This window comes from Phoxinus phoxinus, assembly GCF_949152265.1.
Source record: "Phoxinus phoxinus genome assembly, chromosome: 7".
NCBI lineage: Eukaryota > Metazoa > Chordata > Actinopteri > Cypriniformes > Leuciscidae > Phoxinus > Phoxinus phoxinus.
Window position 1 is genome coordinate 28,316,620 of NC_136882.1, and position 21,946 is coordinate 28,338,565.

The 21,946-nt window shown below is 37.4% G+C and overlaps 3 protein-coding genes across 5 annotated transcripts in view; 1 reads left to right on the top strand and 2 right to left on the bottom strand.

The window, feature by feature from the left end:
• Nucleotides 1-7,046: 7,046 nt before the first annotated feature.
• efhc2 (EF-hand domain (C-terminal) containing 2) lies at nucleotides 7,047-17,508 on the bottom strand. Of its 2 annotated transcripts, none has more exons than XM_079617717.1 (15): nucleotides 17,184-17,508; nucleotides 16,686-16,874; nucleotides 16,456-16,606; nucleotides 16,140-16,363; nucleotides 15,820-16,071; nucleotides 14,451-14,558; nucleotides 14,164-14,302; nucleotides 12,969-13,134; nucleotides 12,091-12,233; nucleotides 11,802-11,998; nucleotides 11,504-11,637; nucleotides 10,696-10,890; nucleotides 9,075-9,167; nucleotides 8,886-8,988; nucleotides 7,047-7,247 (listed from the first exon to the last, which is right to left on the bottom strand). In XM_079617717.1, exons 1-15 carry the CDS (start codon nucleotides 17,358-17,360, stop codon nucleotides 7,137-7,139), a joined length of 2,382 nt encoding a protein of 793 aa, XP_079473843.1. In that variant the 5' UTR covers nucleotides 17,361-17,508; the 3' UTR covers nucleotides 7,047-7,136. The 2 variants fall into 2 exon arrangements, with proteins under 2 accessions (XP_079473843.1, XP_079473844.1); XM_079617718.1 differs by lacking the exon at nucleotides 17,184-17,508 and adding an exon at nucleotides 17,134-17,151.
• fundc1 (FUN14 domain containing 1) lies at nucleotides 17,458-19,931 on the bottom strand. The gene is made up of 5 exons (XM_079617723.1): nucleotides 19,807-19,931; nucleotides 19,017-19,179; nucleotides 18,841-18,916; nucleotides 18,612-18,740; nucleotides 17,458-18,456 (listed from the first exon to the last, which is right to left on the bottom strand). The coding sequence occupies exons 1-5, from the start codon at nucleotides 19,823-19,825 to the stop codon at nucleotides 18,379-18,381; spliced, it is 465 nt and encodes a 154-aa protein (XP_079473849.1). The 5' UTR covers nucleotides 19,826-19,931; the 3' UTR covers nucleotides 17,458-18,378.
• A 619-nt stretch (nucleotides 19,932-20,550) lies between these two features.
• kdm6a (lysine (K)-specific demethylase 6A) overlaps nucleotides 20,551-21,946 on the top strand; it is a 52,324-nt gene continuing 50,928 nt past the window's right edge. The window contains exons 1-2 of one of the 2 annotated variants that reach the window (XM_079617705.1): nucleotides 20,551-21,105; nucleotides 21,242-21,305. In XM_079617705.1, coding sequence (XP_079473831.1) covers nucleotides 20,948-21,105; nucleotides 21,242-21,305 — 222 coding nt within the window. In that variant the 5' untranslated portion in view covers nucleotides 20,551-20,947. The remainder of the gene's footprint in view (nucleotides 21,106-21,241; nucleotides 21,306-21,946) is intronic. The other variant, XM_079617706.1, reaches the window with a different exon arrangement.

A 21,946-nucleotide genomic window follows, 5' to 3' on the forward strand; every position in this document is an offset into this window, starting at 1 on the left:
CGGGGCACCATGTGAGCCATCGCTAAACTAATGTTAGCTTTACATTTGGCTTCTCAGAAAAGCGCCGGTCTGATTGGAATGCTAAAAGATGAAAGGGTCTGCGCATAGCAAAGCTGTGGTGGGGTTTCCAGTTAAATTAATTAGAGACCCTGATATGCTGTCCTGTTAACCTTCCCGCTTTAATGTGATGTGCAAATTGACGGCTGTCGTCATCTTCTAAAAATACCTCAGGCTTTAATGCCTGATTAAGTCGTCAAATGACTATTACGTATTGATTATGAATGAGTTGCACACATAACACTGGTTGACATTGCCAGCTTTTACATCTAACATCTGGGGGGGAAGTGTGTTCTAGCTCACCTCTTCCTCGAGCTCCATAAACAATCCTCAGAATATCTATGATTTCTCATCTGGTGCGCTCGGCTTACGACCTCTGGCTTAGCTGCTTGTATTGCACAGACAAGGAGTGAATTCTCAATATAATGCTAATGACTTACCTTAGCAACCGATCTCCCATAGCACACATTATGTGAGCCTTATCATATTTATCATTTACCGCCTTACTTCGGCTATGAGTCACTCTGAAAAAAATCACTATGTATCTGATCAAATCGAATTAATATGCACCGTCACTCTGAACTCAGGTAAAAACTGGACTCTTGCATTGTGAGGTAGATCGATGACCATATTTTGCTTGTCAATTCTGGCTAACAATGCATTAAGAATAAGAAATCAAACACACACACATTATATATAATATCAATCAATATTTATATAAATATTGATATATAGTATACTTAGTAATGTATGCACTTCTGAAACAAGACACACAGTAAAACACTAATGTACAGCGATAACCTTGCCGCCAGTAAAAAGTAACTGATGACCCGGTCACCTTTACAGCACTGGTGGTCTTACCTTCTGCCTGGTGCTGTTTAACCTGCAATATCCAATCCCAGCTGGCTCCTCTAGGACAGAAATGAATTTTCTTAAGCAACAATTGTCTTTAGATCTCTCCCTCTCTCTCATCCACTTGCTCTCTCCCCTCTCTCTGTTTCTCTTTTACTCTCTCTCACGCATGCCGTTTGTGTGTGAGCTCTGATTCCTTCCCCTCCCTCTCAGCTCCCCTCCCCTCCGCTTTGACATTCACACCCCCTCTTTTATTGAGGAATCACATGGAAAAGGGAAAAGGATGGATGATGTACATCTTGGGATGGTTGTCAGATGTGGAACGTGACACAGCAGTCGTATATCACCTTAGGGACACACACATACTCGCCCCCAGCTGCCACACCAACAAGCAAATGGGGATTCCAGCGAAATCAGAGGAATGACCAAAAGTCTGGCCCTCTTTTACGAGGTCCAGGTTATAAAACTGTTAGCGGAGTTAGTTTACTTAAAAACAATTGGTCTTCTGGGTTTCTTGCTGTCTTTCATGAGACTTGGGAGGTGTAACTCAATTCAGCTGGAAGCTATTTTGAAGTATGTATGCAGTTATATTTTGTAGAAAAAAAAGAAAGAAAAAAAAAACGATTCTCTACCTCGAGAACAGCTATAAAGGGGGATTGATGATTGCTGTATTAAATTCACATCTTTATACGCTAGCATGAGTTTTGAAATTCTTACAAAATGCGATAAAATGGCATTCAAATGCAAAGCACAACTGCATTCTTGGAATATAAAATAAAAAACAGATGTGCAATTATGAGTTCCCAATGAACGCATAATTACTATTTCACATCTCCGACATGGAGAGAATCCAGCAAACATTTCTGTTTTTCTCAAAGTTTGTCCTTCTGTGGCCAAAAAATGTCCTTTAAAGATCATGGTGGTGGAGGCAGTTGAAATTAAATTACCGCAAATATTGGCACTAGAGGGAGAAAAAAAAAGAGATATGGGGACCTGAGGGTTTGTGGCTTTACAATATCTGATTGTCAGATCTTACCAACTTTATCCAGCAGTTTCCATGATGCTAAGTTTGAGAAAGAAAAAAAAAAGCTATTTAAAAATTACTCAGTTTGAAGCTTTTCGTGTACACATAGAAATTAAAAGGGCAAAACAAACTAACTAAAACAGAACATAATGACTAACATACAGTTTTACAAAAGAAATGCAGCAGAAAATGTGATTAAATGGCACACACAAACCATCATGCAAAGTTGGAAACCTCTTGAGAAAAAAAGACTGCGCTAAAAACTCAGGAGGTCAAAAGTTGACTCAACATAAATTACCTGCAAGACTTGGTGTGACCTCACAAATGTTCTCACCTTCTATCCGTCGACCCCTTGACATCACCATCATTAACAACCAGCAACTCCTGTTCACACACTGCAAATCTGAATTGAAGTAGATTAGCGCAATGCTAATCCAAAGTGGGCTGATCATGACAACAGGGTTGGGTTACATAGCCACTAGCTGGGTATTTTAGTGAGGCGCACATATGCATAGAGTAAAAATAAATAATTTCTCTGAATCGTTTCTATGACTGCGAGACAAATGAATACTGGCGTTGACCTGGTATGTCAGTGAGAACAAAATAGCCTTAGCAGAGATTTCCTCCAAGAGCTTCCCATCCTGGAAATGAGCCCTTCTCATGCCTGTCCATCATATTATTATTGTATCCAGGAGCATCTGTAGTCTTTCAACACTCAACTATTCTTTCAACTTCCGTTTTGTTATTTGATGTGGCACAAGTATCATATCAAGTGATTTACAGTCTGCATTTGTCCATTCAGTTATGTCCATCTAGTTCGCTATTATTTGTTTCAGTGTTTTAAAACATTTTTACAGATGAACTGACATTTTCTAGAAGGAAAAAAAGAGGCTGAGTATTGTCGAAAGACATTGTGTTTGCCGCAGAACCTGATTTTATCGGAAAAACATCTTTGTGGATCCTGGAACAACATTCCAATTAACCAATCAGATTTGAGGGATAAGTTTACAGTTTGTGTCAAGTTTAGGCTAACAACAAGGGTAAGGTGCTTCTACATCAGTGATATTCACCATATAATTTCCCTCTGATTTTATGGATAACTTATGGGTAGGGTTAAGTTTAGGGGTACGGATATGGTTAGGACTACATTTTTGGACCGGAATGTTGTTCCAGGTTCAACAAAATATGTTGACCCAGGAACGCATCTAACTCGGCGAAATCCAGACATGCGTGTTTGCCAGCCTTGATGTCGTCTTGCATGACAGTATTTATCCATGGCTTTCATCCACAGATTCATATCGGTCTCCCCAACTAATGAAATTGGCTTTTATTTTTACCCACAACAGACAGACCGAGGGTTGCAAAGCAGCTTATCAAGTGAAGAACACGAAGCGAGCCAAAGTTTTCAAGCTAAGGATTTGAGTCTCATTTCAAGCTACATGACAAAAAGGTCTCATAATTTTGGGTGATTTATATTGAAACAATGCATGCTGTCACACCGTCTTCCAGAAATGAGCTCCTCTGGGAATGCTGACCTGGATGAAAATGGTCCATAGTCCTAATTTACAGCCAGTGTAGAAAAACTTGTCTTCCTCTAGCTATTTTAAATAATACTTGCCAAAGACAACCTTGCAATGATCACTGTACCAGGTCTGGCAGGGACAAACACATACCTACTAAAATAAGTACTTTGCAAAGAAATAACAGGGAAATGCATATAGAATTCAAGCATGATTAAGATTTCTGTATGAATTAGTCAGGAGAGCGGAGTCCATTATGTCAGTGCAGTAAAAAAGAGAGCATTTAAAGGCAAAACAGAGGAGAATGTAACTGTTTCCCTATGTGTACCTGAGGCAGAGAAGGAAAAAAGAGACTTAATTCTGCCTGTTTACTATCCCTGTGCCAATTCCTGTAGGCATTGTCAAGTCACTGTAGCTGGGAAAAGAACAAGGTAAAATGACCGTCCACTAATTTCCTGAAGCTTTTTTTTTTATCATATGAAACCCCTTCTAAAAAATAAGAAGGGCAATCTCATTTAACTGTGTTGTCTTAGGCAGTTGCTGAAAGTCATATGTTACCTTTGAAACAAAAAATTAGCACTCAGCATACCCGGTTAAAAGAAGTCACTGTTTGCCACAGATCAGATGCTATTTAAAAAAAAGAAGTAATTTTGTATTGAAATGGGTCACATGGGTGTCGTTTTTACGAGATAATTACAATTTTAGGAGGTTCTCTTATTCACTGTGAACCCAAAGGAGTCATCTATTAAAGTTTATATTGTGCGTACATTTCTTTATTAGTAATGTTAAAAAGATTTTAATATGAAATGAAATGGCAAGACTGGTAATATAAGACGTTGGAATGTTGGAAGTATGTGAAAATTAGTTCTTAAAGGACAAGTTCGGTATTTTACACTTAAAGCCCTGTTTACAGATCGTATCTGATGAAATAGAACGGTTAAGATTAAACTTTGGACAGATGCTGCTGTCGCGAGAATTTTAGGTTTATATCGCTTTCCCCCCTCACCCCCACAATGGTTGTCTATGGCCACTGGAAGATTCCTTCCTAAAACACATTAAACTTTCGTTTACAAAGACGTGAAACTCACCGAGTGGTCAGGGGTGTTCACTGATACGGTCCCCAAAAAAATCGCTGAAAAAGATGCATTCCAACAGGTTTTATCGTAGTTTTTGTCCAACTCCATGACTTGTATTGAATGTGCTGTGTGAGGTGCGGTATTACTCCACCGCATGAGTGTCTATTATTCAAGCTCTCAACGGAAGAATCACGGGTGTGACACGTTTGGCAAAATAGGTCCTAAATAAACCTAAAATTCTCGCGACTGGAGCATGTGTCCAAATTTTAATCTTAACCGTTCTATTTCATCAGATACGATCTGTAAACAGGGCTTTAAGTGTAAAATACCGAACTTGTCCTTTAAAGCTGAAGTGTGTAATCTGTGGATCCCTTACCAAAAGCTATATGACTGATACCAGACAGGTTTAACTAAACACACCCCTGTCTGCCATTGGTCAGTTTAACAACTAGCCCCACCCCCAAACCTATGCCATTGGCTAAGGTGCTGTTGCTGTGTTTGGGTGCTCAAACAAAAACAGCAATGTTTTGATGGCACCACAAAGCCACAATGTGTTTTGACACTTTTTGGAGAAACTAGCCTACAAATGGCATGCGTATTGTTCTCTTCATATTGATCTCACATAGATATAAGTATTTTAACAACAGAAAAACCATGCCATGCCATGGAAAAACCAGATCCATGATTTGGTGGCAGTTTAGTGGTTAAATCTTGGTTCAGATCTGTCTCTTCAGTAGTAAGTTATTTTGGATAAGAAAGTGTTTGCTAATGAATTAATAACTAAAGCAATATGACTGGCTTTTACTATAATTAGAATGTTTAGCGACCACCAATAGACCTTTAAAACATTAATTGGAGATCTTTTGCACCAGAGATTTTATTACATTTTCCTGTGCAGAAACTTAAGGAGACTCTACTAGAGACTGGATAAACATCAGTTAAACAAGAGCCAGGAAACATTAAAACAGCGAACACACTATTGGTTAAAGCTCTGAAAAGCTGTCAATATAAACCCTGTAGCAGATGATAAGTAACTATGAAGCATGACGCTTACCTTTATAATAATAATAATTTCTACTAACATTGCACATCTAAATAATTTGTAGTCTTATATAGAATGTGCTATGCCACAGAAATGACTTATAAAGTGCGTTCACATTTACCAATCCTCGCGGGCGAAATTCAGTAATTTCCGGAAGAATCCAGGAGCTCGGGAGTTTCGCTTGAGGGCGAAAAAGTTCCACACGCAGATTTCATGCATGTTCAAGTTGGTAAACCCAATTCACCACGCTGGCCAACAGAAAGCTTCTTAGTTTGAAAGCGACAATGGACCTTTTTTTGCTGTGACAAAAACTCTTAATATTGATATTTAGGAAGGAAATTCTGATATATGGAGGCTTTTTTCATATTATTATTGTTAATACAATATATCTTACTTTTGTGATTTCACCATGCTCAGTGACATAAATGTTTTGATGCTACAGACATTAATCAAATCAACCACAATGATAACATTAAGGGAATATTTTACAACTGACATTAATATCTTGGGTGATATGTGAATTTTTGTCTTAATGCGTATAGTTATTTTAGTTGAGTACCTGTATTAAATGAACACGTGCATGCTTAAACATCTACATTTATTCAGTTACCTGTCAAACTTATTCAGTTTGTTTTGCTGACAATATCTGGCAATTCCTAGTTGTTGCCTGTGACACATTAATATTTACACTAAAAATACAATGTGCTCACATGATTTCTGACGACTTCAGAATGTGGTTTGAGTGATCAGATCCCAAAACAATTTGAACCCAGTTTTATACCTGTATTTAATGCTGACCACAGAACTGGATGTTAATACCAGATGTAACCGGGGTCATTGTTGCATTCTAGGATGTCAAAGTGTGGCCTCATTGACTGGAGCCAGGCTAAATATGTCCTAGATGCGTCAGCCTTTGTGTTTCAGACAGAAGCCTGCTAACTCATGAGGCTAATATTTTAGTAAGTGTGAAGGCTAGGAATGAAGACTTGATAATACCGGTGTGATGTAATGCACTTCTTCTGTCTTGGCCAGGAACTGAGGCCTTGAACGCAAAAGCTCTGATTACAGACACGCTCATCGTGTCTTTTTATATACAGCATCAGCATTTATCAATTGCATAATGTGCCAGATCAGAGTGTGAACAGCCAATGCAGGTTATAAAATGAGCCTTTAACTAAATCATGAAAAGGCCTTTGGGAAATATGAATTTGGGTACTGTAACGGGCAGTTGTTTTCTCTCATGGCCATGGCATGGTGTCGTATTATATTGACATCTTTATCCACACAATCACGGCAAATGTGCATGTCTGTATATGAAATATGGTTTGATTTAGCGGCTCGCATTTTTAACTGCTCCACGCTTGGTCCCAAGGCACCTCCAAACAGCTCTCTCATTTCAGCATGTTTTTGATTTTAAGTCGCATAAAAAAAATACACATAAACGGTATTATGACATTCATGCAGCACAACAGAAACAACAATGTGGAACAATGGGAATTTAATCAGAGAAATACACAACGTTTTTTGACTTTTCTCATGTTATCGAGGATCCCATCAGGCCGTTCTCAGCTGTCATTAATGTTCGTGGCGCTGCCAAAGACATCCTCCAGCAAGAGTGAGTAGTTGATGGCTTTAACTGCAGGATCTGCAGCTTCTCCCCTCCAGTCTGCGTCAAACTAAAAACAACAGCAAGACAGGGTTTGAGAAACAGTTCGCAGAGTTTCCTGGAGCACATGTGTTTAGCTGGCACTCTCATTTCATGTCTCTGCAAATTAAGGCGCACTGAGAGATAGATTTATCAGGCCGGATTGACTTTAGCACATGGTAAATGTCTTGTACTTGCTATTTAAAAATGTATGACAAATGCTTAACGACTTTGTGTGCTTCAGTAAATCAGACCCGCAATCGTCTTTTAAAAAGAATTGCTGCAGATAAGATTTTTATTGCTCAATATGTTAAGATGACCAGATTTCTGAAATGAAAACCGGGAACATTTCTAGTTCAGCAGTCTATATATCATTGAAATATCCAATGTAATTATCAATGAATTCAAAAAGGGGGACAGTTTTGTGTGTTTTGACCATGGTAAATGTAGTACTGTGATAAACTATGGTAGGTCATACTCTTGACATACTACCATAAATTTGTGTAGTCATCAACACACACTTATGAACTGCAATAACTGTTTAAAATAACTCGCAACACCCTCGTTCTCCTCAAATTACTAAACCAAAAATAAGGTAAAACTTACAAAAATTCAAATGAAAACTGAAAATATAAAGCTACAGCTAATAAAAATTATTAATAAAAAAACAATGGTATATTAAAATTATTAAAATAACACTGGATATTTTATGATGTATTATATTTTAAACAAGTAGCCTATGTGCAATAGGCACTGAAAATCTGATCACCCTGTCATATGTAATATATAGTAAGTATACATATTTCTTATGCAGAGAAACATGGCTCTATTCACTGGACCAATTAGACAGATCAGTCGGTCCTCACAGTTTCAATGTTGCCTTGAATGCGCATATTCTTTTTTGAAAAATATGTTCTTGAAACATCACTGAACTTACTTAAGCTGGACTGTGACGCTATTTTCTTCTGGAAACAAACTTTAGCATTATTTTCCTGTTATCTGTAACAATCAGTATTGTAAAAAGCGCTATATAAATAAATGTGACTTTTTTTTCATACTAAGAAGTCGTGTTGCTGGGTAATTCACCATTGTGATGGCTGCTAATTTAGGCTACAGGAAATGTCTGGAAAATGGCAAATTTAACAGTCAATAAACAACATGAAATGAGAAATTAGTGAGCAAAGCAAAAAAAAAAAAACAGAAAGCATTCTTGCTTCTCATGGATTCATCTTCGTATCGCTATGTATGCTCCTGCAAGCCCTGATTAAATAGAAAAGACTGCAGAGAGAAACTGAATCGACTGCTAACTCCCCCTGCTGGTCAGTTGAGACCCTGTAGAACTGGAAGTCTTCTCATTGTGAGTCAGGGAGCAGATGGTTCTGCTTAGGCTCCAAGCAGGCATGCTAAATTACTGCGCTGTAATAAAAGCTCCACTTCAGAGTAGTTGTTGAGTGGGTTTTTCCCAAGGCTGATTTACTTGAGATGAGGCTTGGAGGTGCTCAAAGCTTGTGGGGCCCACAGGTTACCAGGGCCTGGACCCTGACACAAACACTCTCATGTGCATGTGCCGGCTTTAGCAAACGATAAAAAGTATGACGATGTGTTTGGTGACAACAAATGGACTTTTTCTTGATAGTCATCATTGCATCCAGACCACGTTCAAACTCACCTTCACGGTGACATCTGGAAGCACAGCGGGGGCGGGGTTTTCTCTCCAGTTGATACCTGATAGGAAGGCGTGATAGTCGATCTTCTCAGACTCGTCTTGAAACCTAGATGAGAGATGCAGGAAATATGGATGAGTTGCGTTGAAATGCTTCATGGATAATAAATGGGAGTTTTGCTCTGTTGACCCTACTTCTCGAGAAGGGCTCGCAGTAGGTCATCAGAGAGGGGCAGTCGAAAGGCTTTACAGATGAGCCGTGCTTCTTTAGAAGAGAGGTGTCCAGATCTTCAGCACAATTTGTGTGGACAGAAATGAGACAAAAAGATGAATGAGCTATTTTTTGTCAGCACATTCTTTAATAAATATAACTTAATATATACACTCATAGGTTTGGGGTTAGTAAGATTTTTTATGTTTTCGAAAAACAACAACAAGGTTGCATATATTTGATTTTAAAAAAATACAGTAATATTGTGAAATATTATTTATTGTAATATATTATAAAATTATTTAATTTATTTATTCCTGTGATGGCAAAGCTGAATTTTCAGCATCATTACTCCAGTCTTCAGTGTCACATGATCCTTCAGAAATTATTCTAATATGCTGATTTGGTGCCTAAGAAACATTTATTTTTATTATCAGTGTTGAAAATAGTTGTACTGCTTAATATTTTTGTGGAAACAGTAATATATATATATATATATTAGTCTTTACTGTCACTTTTAAACATTTTAATGCATCCTTGCTGAATAAAAGTATTAATTTCTTAAACCAAAAAAAAAAAAAAAAAACTTAACCCAAACTTTTAAATGGTACTATAAGAGAGTTATATATAATTGATTATAAAATTATACAGTCTTCTTATGAAGTTCATGACAGACAGCTGCAGACGTTCTAGGTTCAATTATTTTCAGAACATTTTGAACATCTTAAAATAACTAAAACTTTCCACAGGGTGACATAAACAGGACAAGCACGTTGACCTGCCGGCATTCTTCCTCATCAATTTCCCCTGCCTGCAACATGCCACAGGTCTTCATCTGTTTCCAATGCTTCACTTGAACCGCTGGAACTAATCGCACCCCCTCAATCGAAAGCAGATTGATGGTTATTCTACCTCACCGTGATTGTTAGTGGTCCACATCAGTGCCTGCATGAGAGTGTGTGTCCTTAAAGAAAAGTGGGGAACGGTTTTGTGGTTCTGTATGAATGCACGTTTATGTCAATGTTGATTTTGTATTAAAATGCTTCGTAAGTAATTAGGATAGACTATTTTGCGGGCCATTAGTACATTTTCATTTAAATTGTTATGCAGGTAATATGACTTGTGAATATTTCTAAAGATTTTTTATTTAAAATTTTTAAAAATATAAAACAGAAGTAGTGGCCTCAGACTTTTAGAAAAAGTATGTGTTTTAGTGTCATATTTAGTCATAGAGTCACATTTTAATATCTTATCAATGGTGTGAGAATAAAACCTACAAATTGACATATTTATCATATTACTTTGTATCCTTCCCTTAAAAGAAGAACTGAATGCACAAAAAAACATCCCATTTTGAAACTAAACATATATGCAGAAAAATCTAAATTTAACGCTATCCCAATAATAAATTGTAAGAATAAATACTGTATTTTAAATATTTGTCTCTGACAGCCCTATTTGCACAATTAATTACATAAGATAAGATATATAAATTACAATTTTACTTTGTAATATAAAAAACTGAAAATGTATTTTTTAAAAAGTTAAGATTTGAGACTGAAATTGAAAGATGATTATATGGAATAAATCCTGCTAAAACTCTACCTGCCCCGGTCCTCGTGTGTGAAAGCGCGGATCATATCTGAGAAGCTCTCAAAGTTTTTCTTCTTTAGCTGATCCTGAGCCACGGCAAGCATGAGGCCCACATACACCTCTGGCTGTTCCTGCACTGAATAATTGCGACCCAGCGTCATGATCTCGTGTTCAGACAACTGAATGTCCATATCTGCCAACAGAGTCCTGTAAAGAACAGTCATGAATTTAAGTTTGAGTGCAATGTCAAACTGAATAGTTGACTAAATAGTACTTTTAAGGCCAATTCACACTGCACCGACAGACGGCGATCAATGGCAACAGACACATTCGTTGAGTTCTGTCAAATCAGTTCTGTTACTGCTGTCAGCGTCTGTTTCCGTTGGTCGGTGCTTGTTTTTGCCAATTGAACATGTTGCATCGTTGTTTGTCGTGTCTTGGAATGAGAAGTAATGTAGACCTACTGTAATCTGGTGAAAAAGTCTGCATTGGTCGATGCCTGTCAGTGGAGTCTGAATTAGCCTTGACTGCTTCTATTTGACAATATGTGTTTCTATAACAAAAGTCATTGCTTCTTATACTGTCTTGCAGGGACAATAACCAATAAAAGGTCTCTTCTTTTCCCCCCAATCAGCCATGACTGCGACAGGAAATTTCGCCAGTCAGTTCTATTTCTGCAGGTAATCCCACCCACAAAACTCAAAATCAGTGAAATTGGTCCAAAATCTCACTCAGTATAACTTTATATTATTTGGCAGGTTAGAACAGGATGTGCTATGCACCCTTTTTTTTTTTGGTGAATTTTTGGCCGTCTCCTTACCTGAATGACTCATATGGAATGAAGCCAGTGCTGCTTGGGTCACTCATCATGAGGAACTGTTTTACTTTCTTCTGCTGTTCCTCACTGATGGATTTTACCTTGCTGATAATGGTGCCAATATTGGCCTTGGGGAACTAAGTAATTGAGAAACATAGGGCTTTCAAATAAAGTTTCTGTGTAGAAACATGCATCTTGGCACTGCTTAGCAAAAAGTTGGATGATTTGTTCATTAAACAATGTTAATCAAAATAGGTTGTGGAAAAGAGAAGAGACAAAAAATGTTTTTTTTGTGTGTTACCTCGTCCGCATGCTGCTCCATATAGTTGAATGTAAATTCATCAGCATCCAGCAGCTGGAAAGGCTGATTGTTCAAATCCACTCGAGCTCCCACATATAAATCCTGAGCTGTGAAATACTCAGACTTCTCACTCTTAAACAGCTCCTGTCCTGGCTTCTTCACGCGACCTCTTTCTAAGAACTTACCCCCAATCACACCTTAAACACAAGAACAATGGAATAAAATTAGGCAGAATCTTTATCATGTTTTTTTTTTTTTTCTGACCTGAATTTAAACAGGACGGCAGTACCTGAGTTTCTCTGAGGAGGTTCAAAGACTGCTATGGTGTCATCACTGAGGTAGATGCATATGATAAAAACGCGTTCTTTGTCGATAGGACTGTCAGTCAACATTTTCCCCACAAATCTCAACACATTGCTCACCAGACCTTGCCTAGAGTTGAGAAACAAAAAGCTAATTTATCATCTGGCAGGAGAATATTCACTAGTCATTTAACTTTTCCCATTCCAAAAACTATGTGCATCCAAACTTTACTAGAAAGTCTGAAGATCTGTCCTCTTTCCAACTTGTAATGATTCTTCTTTAAATATTTAGTCAACAGGCCGCCAAAATCAGGATGTGGCTTGGTTCCTTACTTAAAATTCAAGATGTTTCCTTGCTTATTCAGTGTGGGTTTAGTCCTGTCACTTAACTGCTTTGAGGTTATTACTATCTAAAAGAATCCTAAATCCTTTATTTAGAACAGCTTTATTTTTCTCTTCAAACTCTACGCTTGCCAATGTATGACAATGTATTGTCCAAAGCAAATTGAGCAAGAGAATAATTTGCAGCATGATACTGGTTCTGGGATTATATTTGGAAGTGAAGCACTGTGAAAACAATGTATGATAATAAACTGACTTGCAAAAGCTGGTTTTACATGGGAAGTATCTCTGATTATTTATGAAGGCACATGTTCGTCCACTTCCTAGTGCTGTACTGCAAAGAGCTGCACTTAACTGATGAAGGATGACTTTAGTAGGACAGACAAGGGTCTAAACTCTTCTGTCAAAATGATCAGAAACCAGTAAGGGTCTGACATGTTGTTTTGATATAATATTAATGGTTTTAAATGGAAGGGAAGAATATACTCTGGACGTCCTAAGGGAGATTAGTGCCGCTGGTTACCTGTCTTTCTCCATAAGCTTCCTGAAGTCTTTCTGTGGAGGTTTAGACAGCAAACCCTGACAGGAGCAGAGCGAATCTTCCTCAGATCCAAATCCAGTGTAGGGTGGCACCTGTTTGGCTGGTTTAGGAGGGGGCGGGGCCTTGAATGAGACAGGTGTGAAGTCCTCTATGAAGCCACACAGGAAGAAAACATCAAAAACATTTAAGCAGACATAAGCATGGAACACTGGAAGTAAGGCCATACAGAGTTGCGTTTACCCATATGAATTCAATTAATCTTAAAACGAACAAGTGCTTCATCAGAGCCTGTGTCAACCTGGCTCCATTAGGCTCATGTGTAACTAATGCTATGATCTCTTCAGTCGGCATAACGCCGCAGCAGACAGATGCACGCGCACCCGTATTGTGTTACTGTTGGCATGGAGCTTGTGTGCTTCTCATGTCCGGGTTTTTGAAGATAAAGAGGCCGGGCTGGCCATTGCTCATATCTGCTGTCCAAAAACTAAGTCACCTTGAGGTGTCAATCAGTTCTGCTCCTTTAGTCTTCTGCTGTTCAATGTGTGTTATTCCGACAGTTATTCACAGGGATGAAAGCACACCGGGGAGCATTAGTCTCTCATAGAGACATGGGATTTACGACAGGAAGACTTTGAAAATAACGAACAGCTTGTCAGACCACACAGACGAGATGTGAGCTGAGAATGAGGGGTTGAGGTATTTAAATTCGATTTTTACTTCACTGCAAAAAAAAGCAATAGAGCACAAGATGCACATGTTGTAGAGAGTTTGTTTGTAGCAAACTAAATAAATGTGATTTCATCATAGCTTCAGAGTAACAGATGAAACTCAATACTGACACCATGTGGTCATTAATAATGTCCTGAAAATAGTCCTACCTCTGAAAATCTCCAAAACTAATAATATTAACAACAATCCGACCATTCTCCACAGCATTTGTCCTATGTAGGGTTGTGGGAATGCTAATAATAATTATTAGGCCCTATATATGATAACAAATAAATAAATAATTATTACCGGTAGTTGTTATTATTAAATATTTATACTTTTATTCTATAAAAAACTATTACAAATCATGAAATATGATAGATAAATCAATATTAACGTTAAGCCAATATTTCAACATCTATAAAAGCATAAATACTACTCCGTCCCCTTGAGTCATGATGTAACTCACCAACACCATATTTGGAGCGATAATACTCTTTAGTGAAGTTGTCGCAGTCACATAACAAGACCCTACGACCCCACACGTTAATGACGCCTCCAATGATCAGGTCGCAGTCTTTGTATAATTCTTCATCTACTGCTCCAGTCTGTAAATGTCAAGGAGACATTGACATTCTAGTCCATTAAAATTGAAGCAATTGGCTACTAAACTAATTAAAAATGGTATTTGTAAAAAACGGTTCAAATAAATGTCCTGGGGTGTTTACAATGGACTATTTTTTAATCAGTACTTACTTTAAGGCTATCCAAAATGTAGCGTCCTCCTTGTCCAACTGGTCCAAATACATTGAGGACTGTGCGATCTGTTATTCCTCCAGGCTGACGTTTGGGAATAGGAGCATTCTGTTTGGCAGAAGCAAGAGAAAATAATTGAATTTTTTTTTCATTACTTGATGGACAAGCGAAATTTGCAAATGGGTTCATTATTATTTTCTCACAGGGGGATTCCTGCAAACCTTTTCAGATGACATTTAGTGATAGGCAACAGAATGTGTGACAAAACAACATGACAACAGGAAAAAAAAAAAAACTGAACAAACCCATCCAGTCTTTCATAATGAATTTAGACTGAAAAACAAAAGCAGGGAGGAAACTAAAAAGTGCTTTAGGGAAGTTGGATGTTCTTTCAGCCCTGTCAGTCTGGATAAAAGCTTGGCATGGACGATGGAGAAATTTGTCCAAGCAAAAGAGGAAAGAGGAACTGATAACCTCTTAGTCTCGTCTAAAGTTGGAGCAAACAGTGAAGACTCATTTTCATTTAATTTCACCCTCATTGACATCATCACATCTTTAGCACATCCGCTTTAGTATTGTGATCATTTGTATTACATACAAGTTTAAACCCATGCTTGTACACCACCCATAGCTTGGGGTCTATATATAGTTATTTTAATGTTATTGAAAGAAGTCTCTTACGCTCACAAAGGCTGAATTTATCAAACATACAGTAAGAACAGTAATATTGAGAAATGTTATTACAATTTAAAATATATATGTAAAATTGTAATTTATTCCTGTGATGGCAAAGATGGGAATTTTCAGCGGCCATTTCTCCAGTCTTCAGTTTCACATGATCCTACAGAAATCATTCTAATATACTGCTTTGGTCCTCATGAAACATTTCTTATTATTATCAATATTGAATCCAGTTGTGCTGCCAAATATGTTTGTTGAAAATTATCTTTTAATTTTTTTAGGATATGTTGATCCTATGTTGTTCCTGCATGAAACAGTTTCAATCTTTTCTTCCCTATTATAATGTATATTAGAATATAAAGGCTTTATCGAACAAAATGTAGTTATTTTATTTAGCCAAAATATAGCCATTTAGTTATTTTTTGTGTTTTGCTATTGCTGTGATGTCATGTGAGTGACAGGTTGTCCCGCCCTCATGCCGAAAAACGCATCATCAAAGAATAGAAGATGTTGTTGCAAGAGGGAGGGAAAGTTATTTTGATTAAAAATTACAAGGGCACATTCTTTTTTTTATAATGATAATAATGTGCAAGGGTAAATTATAATAAATTCTGCAATATTCCAAAAAAATATGTTAAGAATTTTTTTTTTTTTTTTTTGCTGTGCTGCTTTTTTTTTTTTTACTAACCTTGGGAAGCTTGCCCCTGTGCAGAAATTTAGGGACAGCATCTCGACCAGAGTTTGGAGGGACAACTTCGTAAATTTCCATGGTGTCATCTGCCAGGAAATAATGCAAGATCATCTCTCTGGGGTCTCCAAACATGCTCTCAGTATCATCCCAGTAGCAGTAGAAGCGCAGGACTTTCCGGTCATGTTCCAAAAACTGCTTCAGGGTATCCAATCTTTCATACGGCCGCAGTGGCTTCATGTTCTCCTCCATCTGCAAGGGGGAAAGAAAGATTATAATATTGAAGTATTGATATTGCTGTTTAGACATATGCTGCTTACCTCTTGTCGAAGTGTGGTGTAGGGATCTGCTGGTGCGGAAGCAAGGGGGTTTATGCGCACCCCCATTTTCATCAAGAAGTTGCGTGTGAAGGGATCACAATCTGTAATCATAAAGGTCCTGGAATAGAGCAATATTTCCTGATTGATGTTAAAATGTTGCACATTGTAGAAGCAATCATCTTTAGGAGCAGGGAGAGGAATACGGTGGCGCCGAATGAGGGTTCCTACATGGAACGAGAACAGCTGGATTTAAACATGATGTTTTAACTGGTTTCTCATTAATCAGGATACTATATGTTTGATTTTGATAGTTTACCCTGAGGGATCCCACTGTTTTTGAGTTCTGGCTCCACTACTTGTATGGTGTCATCCTCCAGGTAGAAGTAAATCTTGCACTTTCGTACTCTATATTTTTCTTCCCTCTTCTGAGGTACAGTTTCTTGGAAATAAGCATCAAAACACAGGACCTAGTGAGGGGGAAATTCTTAATATACTTTGCACAGCACAAGGTAAAAAGGTATATTATTCCTTATAATGATGACAAACCTGTTTGTTAAAGGCAACCCATGCCGGAGAATCACTGCCTTCTCTCTTTGGAAAAAGTGAATACTTGGGTCTTGCGCTCTGCCCCAGAAGCAGTTCTCCTCCTATGCCTGGCTTCTCTGCACCAACCATCATGGCTACTCCATTTGAATAATCAAAATGCTGAGATTTGTGGAATTTGTCTCTTTCAAGCTGGAGAATAGTTAATAAAAATAAAATGTAACGTTACAATCATCTCCTGAAAATCCTGCTTTTCCACACTGTAATCTAACGTTACATTTGTTATTTTATGAGGTTTAAATTTTCTTCAGCAGTAACGTTAGCCTACTGAATGGTTGCAATATATATATATATATAAAACTTACACACACACACACACACACTTTAAATGTTTTCAAAAGGAAACCGCTTTGGCCGTTAACAGCCAACTTAACAGACAGCTTTTATTCACCATGATTTTCTTTCCTCAACGTAGACAAAACATTTGTATAGATACTTAACATTTCTGTTGACTGAATTTCCGGGCAGCATTGGTAACGCCATTATTATCGCTACTATAATGTAATATTTCCTCAGAGCAGGACGACACCAGACTGCACAACTGGTTGCCAAGGTAATAACTTGTTTGCAAATATCATTGCTAGGCAACGAACACAGATCACGTGATAACACATTCATTACGTCTTCATGAAACGGTTTTTATGCTAGCTTCCCGTTAAAAATACATGAATCATACTTCCGGTATCTCAGCAAAGGGCAATGTTTTTTTTTTTTTAAAACATGCAATTATGTCATCGAATAATTAAGGCCGTCAGAAATTATTAATTAATAAATAAATTACAAATTAATTTGAACTAATGACATACAGTACTACTTCTCAATATCTTCAGCCAAGCTGTTGTTACATACTCACTGTAAAGGACATGATTTATGATTATTGTCTGTGCGGCCAATTTCTCGTATACTTACCCTGTAAAAAGTCTGTTGGGTAAAAGACATTCATGCGTTTGTCTTCTATAAACATACTGTATAAAGATACATCAAATTGTTTATTAAACCTTCCTCAAGTTTCGAAATTATTTTTTCTTGCACCATTGGAGACCAACCAGATGAAGGTAAAAGCAACAGGACAGGTGCACTTAAAACTAAAAAACAGATCAAAAAGTATTAGACTGTAAATAACCAGAAAGACATTAGTTTTATTATTTGCACAAACATGATATTGGTGTGTTAGTATGTATATTAATAAAATAAATCACAAATGTAAAACTCTCAAAAAACAATGCAAGCTTTTTGACACGTAGATATTAAAGAAATTGTACAACTAACTCAAATAATGTATGGTCAAAACCAAAATACAAACACTTTAGTAAGTTGTATAAGTAACAGACTTCATGTTTATGTTTTACTGATTAACAACAAGCTAAATAAAATTAAAAACAACAATAAAAACCACACCACCAATTTGGCACAAGATACGCCTCTCTCTTTTTCAGTTTGTTTGGGCTATGTACAGTTAAGAACAACATTTTAGCGGAATATGTTCAGAACAACAGTAAAGCAAATGTCCATTGCACTAACTGCTTTGGACAATACATCAAGTCCCAGTGTTGTACCGCTGTGATACTGAAATAAGGGAGAATATTACTGTGCAAAATACTTATATCAGTAGCAATACAGTAGATCCAGGTTTCATTTAGGACGCCAGGCCCAGCAGAAATCCTCCAACAAATCCACCCGAGATAACAATATTCCTCTTCACAAATTCTGTAGACTGCATAGGACAAATATACAATTTACAGAATGTAGGTTACGTTATAAGAACTTGCTGAAGCATTATGTGCATTCGCTAAATAATAATACAAAATGGGTTTTTACAATTTTTGTATACATTGGTATATGATGATGAAAGTATGACAGAATACCTACCTCTTCTATAAAGGAATTGAGCTCAGGGGCTGCTTTGTTTGCCTTTTTCTTCAAATGCTTTTTAGCTTTATTGACATCCTTCTCCACTTTCCTCCAGTCAACCTGCACATAGCCACTGTGGTTGGCAATCTGAAATAAGAAAATATATTTACCCCCATAGGTAAGATGACATTGAAGCATAATCCTTAAAATGACTAGGCTATGATGCATGCATTTTAATAATCCATACTTGTAACAAAAGAAATCCCCCTCCAACAGCAGTAGCCACAATTTTTCCAACTCTCTGAAAGAGATAACCAGCACACCTAGAGGACAGAGATCTTTGAGTGGACATGCTAATAATCAATGCAGTTCATTTTCAGTTATGTAGAACCTAGAATATTGATTGTCTATATTAACACTAACCATCCTGTCACTCCACCCATCATGATCTGTGAAGCCACTGAGTACTTTTCTGCAATGGGTCCTGTGCTGCTTCCAAAAACACGACTCCACCATTGATGCCTCCTGGCATAATCTGTGATGTTAACCACCTCATACAATTCATCTTCACTCTCTGCATCTACATCTGAAAACAACAGCAACTGTCATTATACATGAATATAGTAATTGTATACAGAAATTTTGTGAAATTGTAATCACAAAACATGGATGCAAGTGAAATGCCCCTTCATATAATCCATTTGCATGTTTTGCATTGGTAAGTAATAACTATATAGATTATTCGTGTATTTCTATTTTATACCCAAAAAGAAATTGTAGGTCCACCACCTGTTTTACATGCTTTATTAATTTTGATTAACCACCCTATGATTTGATACAAAAAAACAAAATAAGTTGTGATAAACAACATGAACCATTCTTTAACACTGATAATAGGGTCGCCAACCTCACCATGGCAAATATGTTGAAATATAACCTGAGAGTAAAGGCTCTTTAGAGTAGGCTATATTTTAAACGCATTCACTAACGTGTAGTAAGAAACACACGAATGAAAATGGTATGGTATGGTTGAATCTCCCACGATTTAGCATCATGATGTACATCTCTTTATATTCTGCTGACATAATAAGCGAACACCCTGCAACTACATTGTAAACACTTGCAGTCTCGTTGGACATAACCCATATGGTTAAATAAACACGTTGGCAATCAAGACTATTCATTAAAATGTTTGGCTGGCCAATTTATTTACCTTCACCACGATCCGCCATTTTAAGAGGCTGGGTTCACAATGTCCGCAACCGCTGCAGCTCTACGCAAATTCCTGCGTAATTTACGTGCGATCACTGCCCACAAACACCATACGATTGCGTGTATGTGCTATTCTCAAAATACATAGAAAATTGTTCAAAGTGTAATAGAATATAAAACATTTTTTAACTACACTACCAGAGGTTTGATTGCCTGAAACTGGCTTTATTTTATATAATAAGAAACACTGCACTATAACAAATAACAATAATATATATTTTATTATTATTATTATTGTTTTAATAATTTCCACCGTTTTTCTCAAAAGTTATTAATCTCTCCCTCTTTCGGAATTTTTAAGAAAGAAAGAAAGATAGGATTATACTTTATGGGATATGATGACATGGTGGCATCTGAAACAATGACATTAGCATTAGACATCACAGAACTGCAAAAAACAATAAATGCAATAAAATAGTATGTGTATACATATACATACTATTTTATTGCATTTATTTATTTATTATATATATAATATATATGTGTGTGTGTACAGTATTTTATTGAATGTATTATTTTAGCAACGTTCTACTTACATCCTCAAAACCCTGAGTTATCAAACAGACAGATGCTTGAACCAATAATGCGTTTTATGATTGTGTTACGTAATCATAATACATCCAGGTGAGCCAATCGCAGCAGGCGAAGATACGGCGTAAAGTTGAGGGGTTTGTTATTTACCCTCCCCCTTGAAAGTTTATGTGAAAAAAAAAGGATCCCAAGACAAGGCCAATCACGTGGTCCTCGTCGGAAGCAGCGATTGGCCCAAACCACAGAGAAGGCGTTCCGACGGCGGCGGCGTGGGTTCGCTTGAGTGACACAATTATAACAAGTTTGAGCTGGCGACTAGGGGGAAGTTTGAGACATTACTAAATAACAATTTAAACCGTAAAACCTTGCATTGCTCATTCTGCAAGCATTTTGGTGTACCTGCTACCTGCGACTCATTTATGTCGAGGACAATGTGAAAAAGGGGCTGTTCAGAGGAAATTATTTTCCGTCTATTCATTTTTGCGTGTAGATCTACGCAAAAGGGTGCTCGGCTTGCGGTGCGTAAATATTTTCGCTGGAGTTTTTTGTCTATGAAATCGTGCGGAGTGTCGGTGGCCGCTGTAGCTCGCGCTGCTGCTGGTGGTGGTGATGAGGAAAAGAAAATGGCGGCGGGAAAAGCGAGTGAAACCGAGGAGGACTTTCCGAAGCTTACGCCGCAAGAAAGGGAGCGCTTAGCCAGCATAGACAGGTCAGTTAAAGCCCCTTTACCTGCACCGATGACCCTCTGTGTATTTTGTGAGCCTTACCCGCATGTTAAAGCGGTGCAAATGAATGCGGTGCAGGTAAAGTAACACGGAACCGCCTGTGTTGTCCTCTATTTGCAGCACACTGTTTGGATTTCAGAGGCTTCATGAAGATGGCGCCAGAACGAAGGCCTTGCTGTTAAAGGTACGAGTGGATGACACTGATGGGGCTCTAGACAGATAGACACATAACTCTGCTAATCATATAAGGGAAATTACAATGCAACACCAGTCTGCACAATGTTCCACATTGCACAGAAAAAAAAGGCATAATATTGATGCAGTAACGTTACACTATACAATGACATTTGTATACTTTATTAATCAGCAGCCATATCAGCAGCAACACGAAAACAATTGCATTGTGCAGAATAATGCTGTGTGCGTGACACTTTTATGATTTTTGTGAACAGACATTTATAATGTACTAAGATATATAAGCTACATTACACGTTGTACTATGCAGCCACAGATATATACATATAAACATTTTCGCCCAGCGATATATTTAAAGTTGGATAGTACATCCGACTTACATCCGCATATATTCAGTATACTCACGTAAAGCATATCTGCGTGATTGTGTATCGGTGCAAAAATTTAACTAAATTATCCCTTAGCTCTTATATGCTAAATGCGACTTGATATTATAATGTTTACCATCGTTACTTTCTGTAAATCTGCTCTGAAACAATGCGTATTGTATGAAAAGCACTATACAATTAAAATGGACTTGATAGGCTGCTTTGTGCATGTCAGTGATAAGGTTCTGTAGTTGTTCCCCTT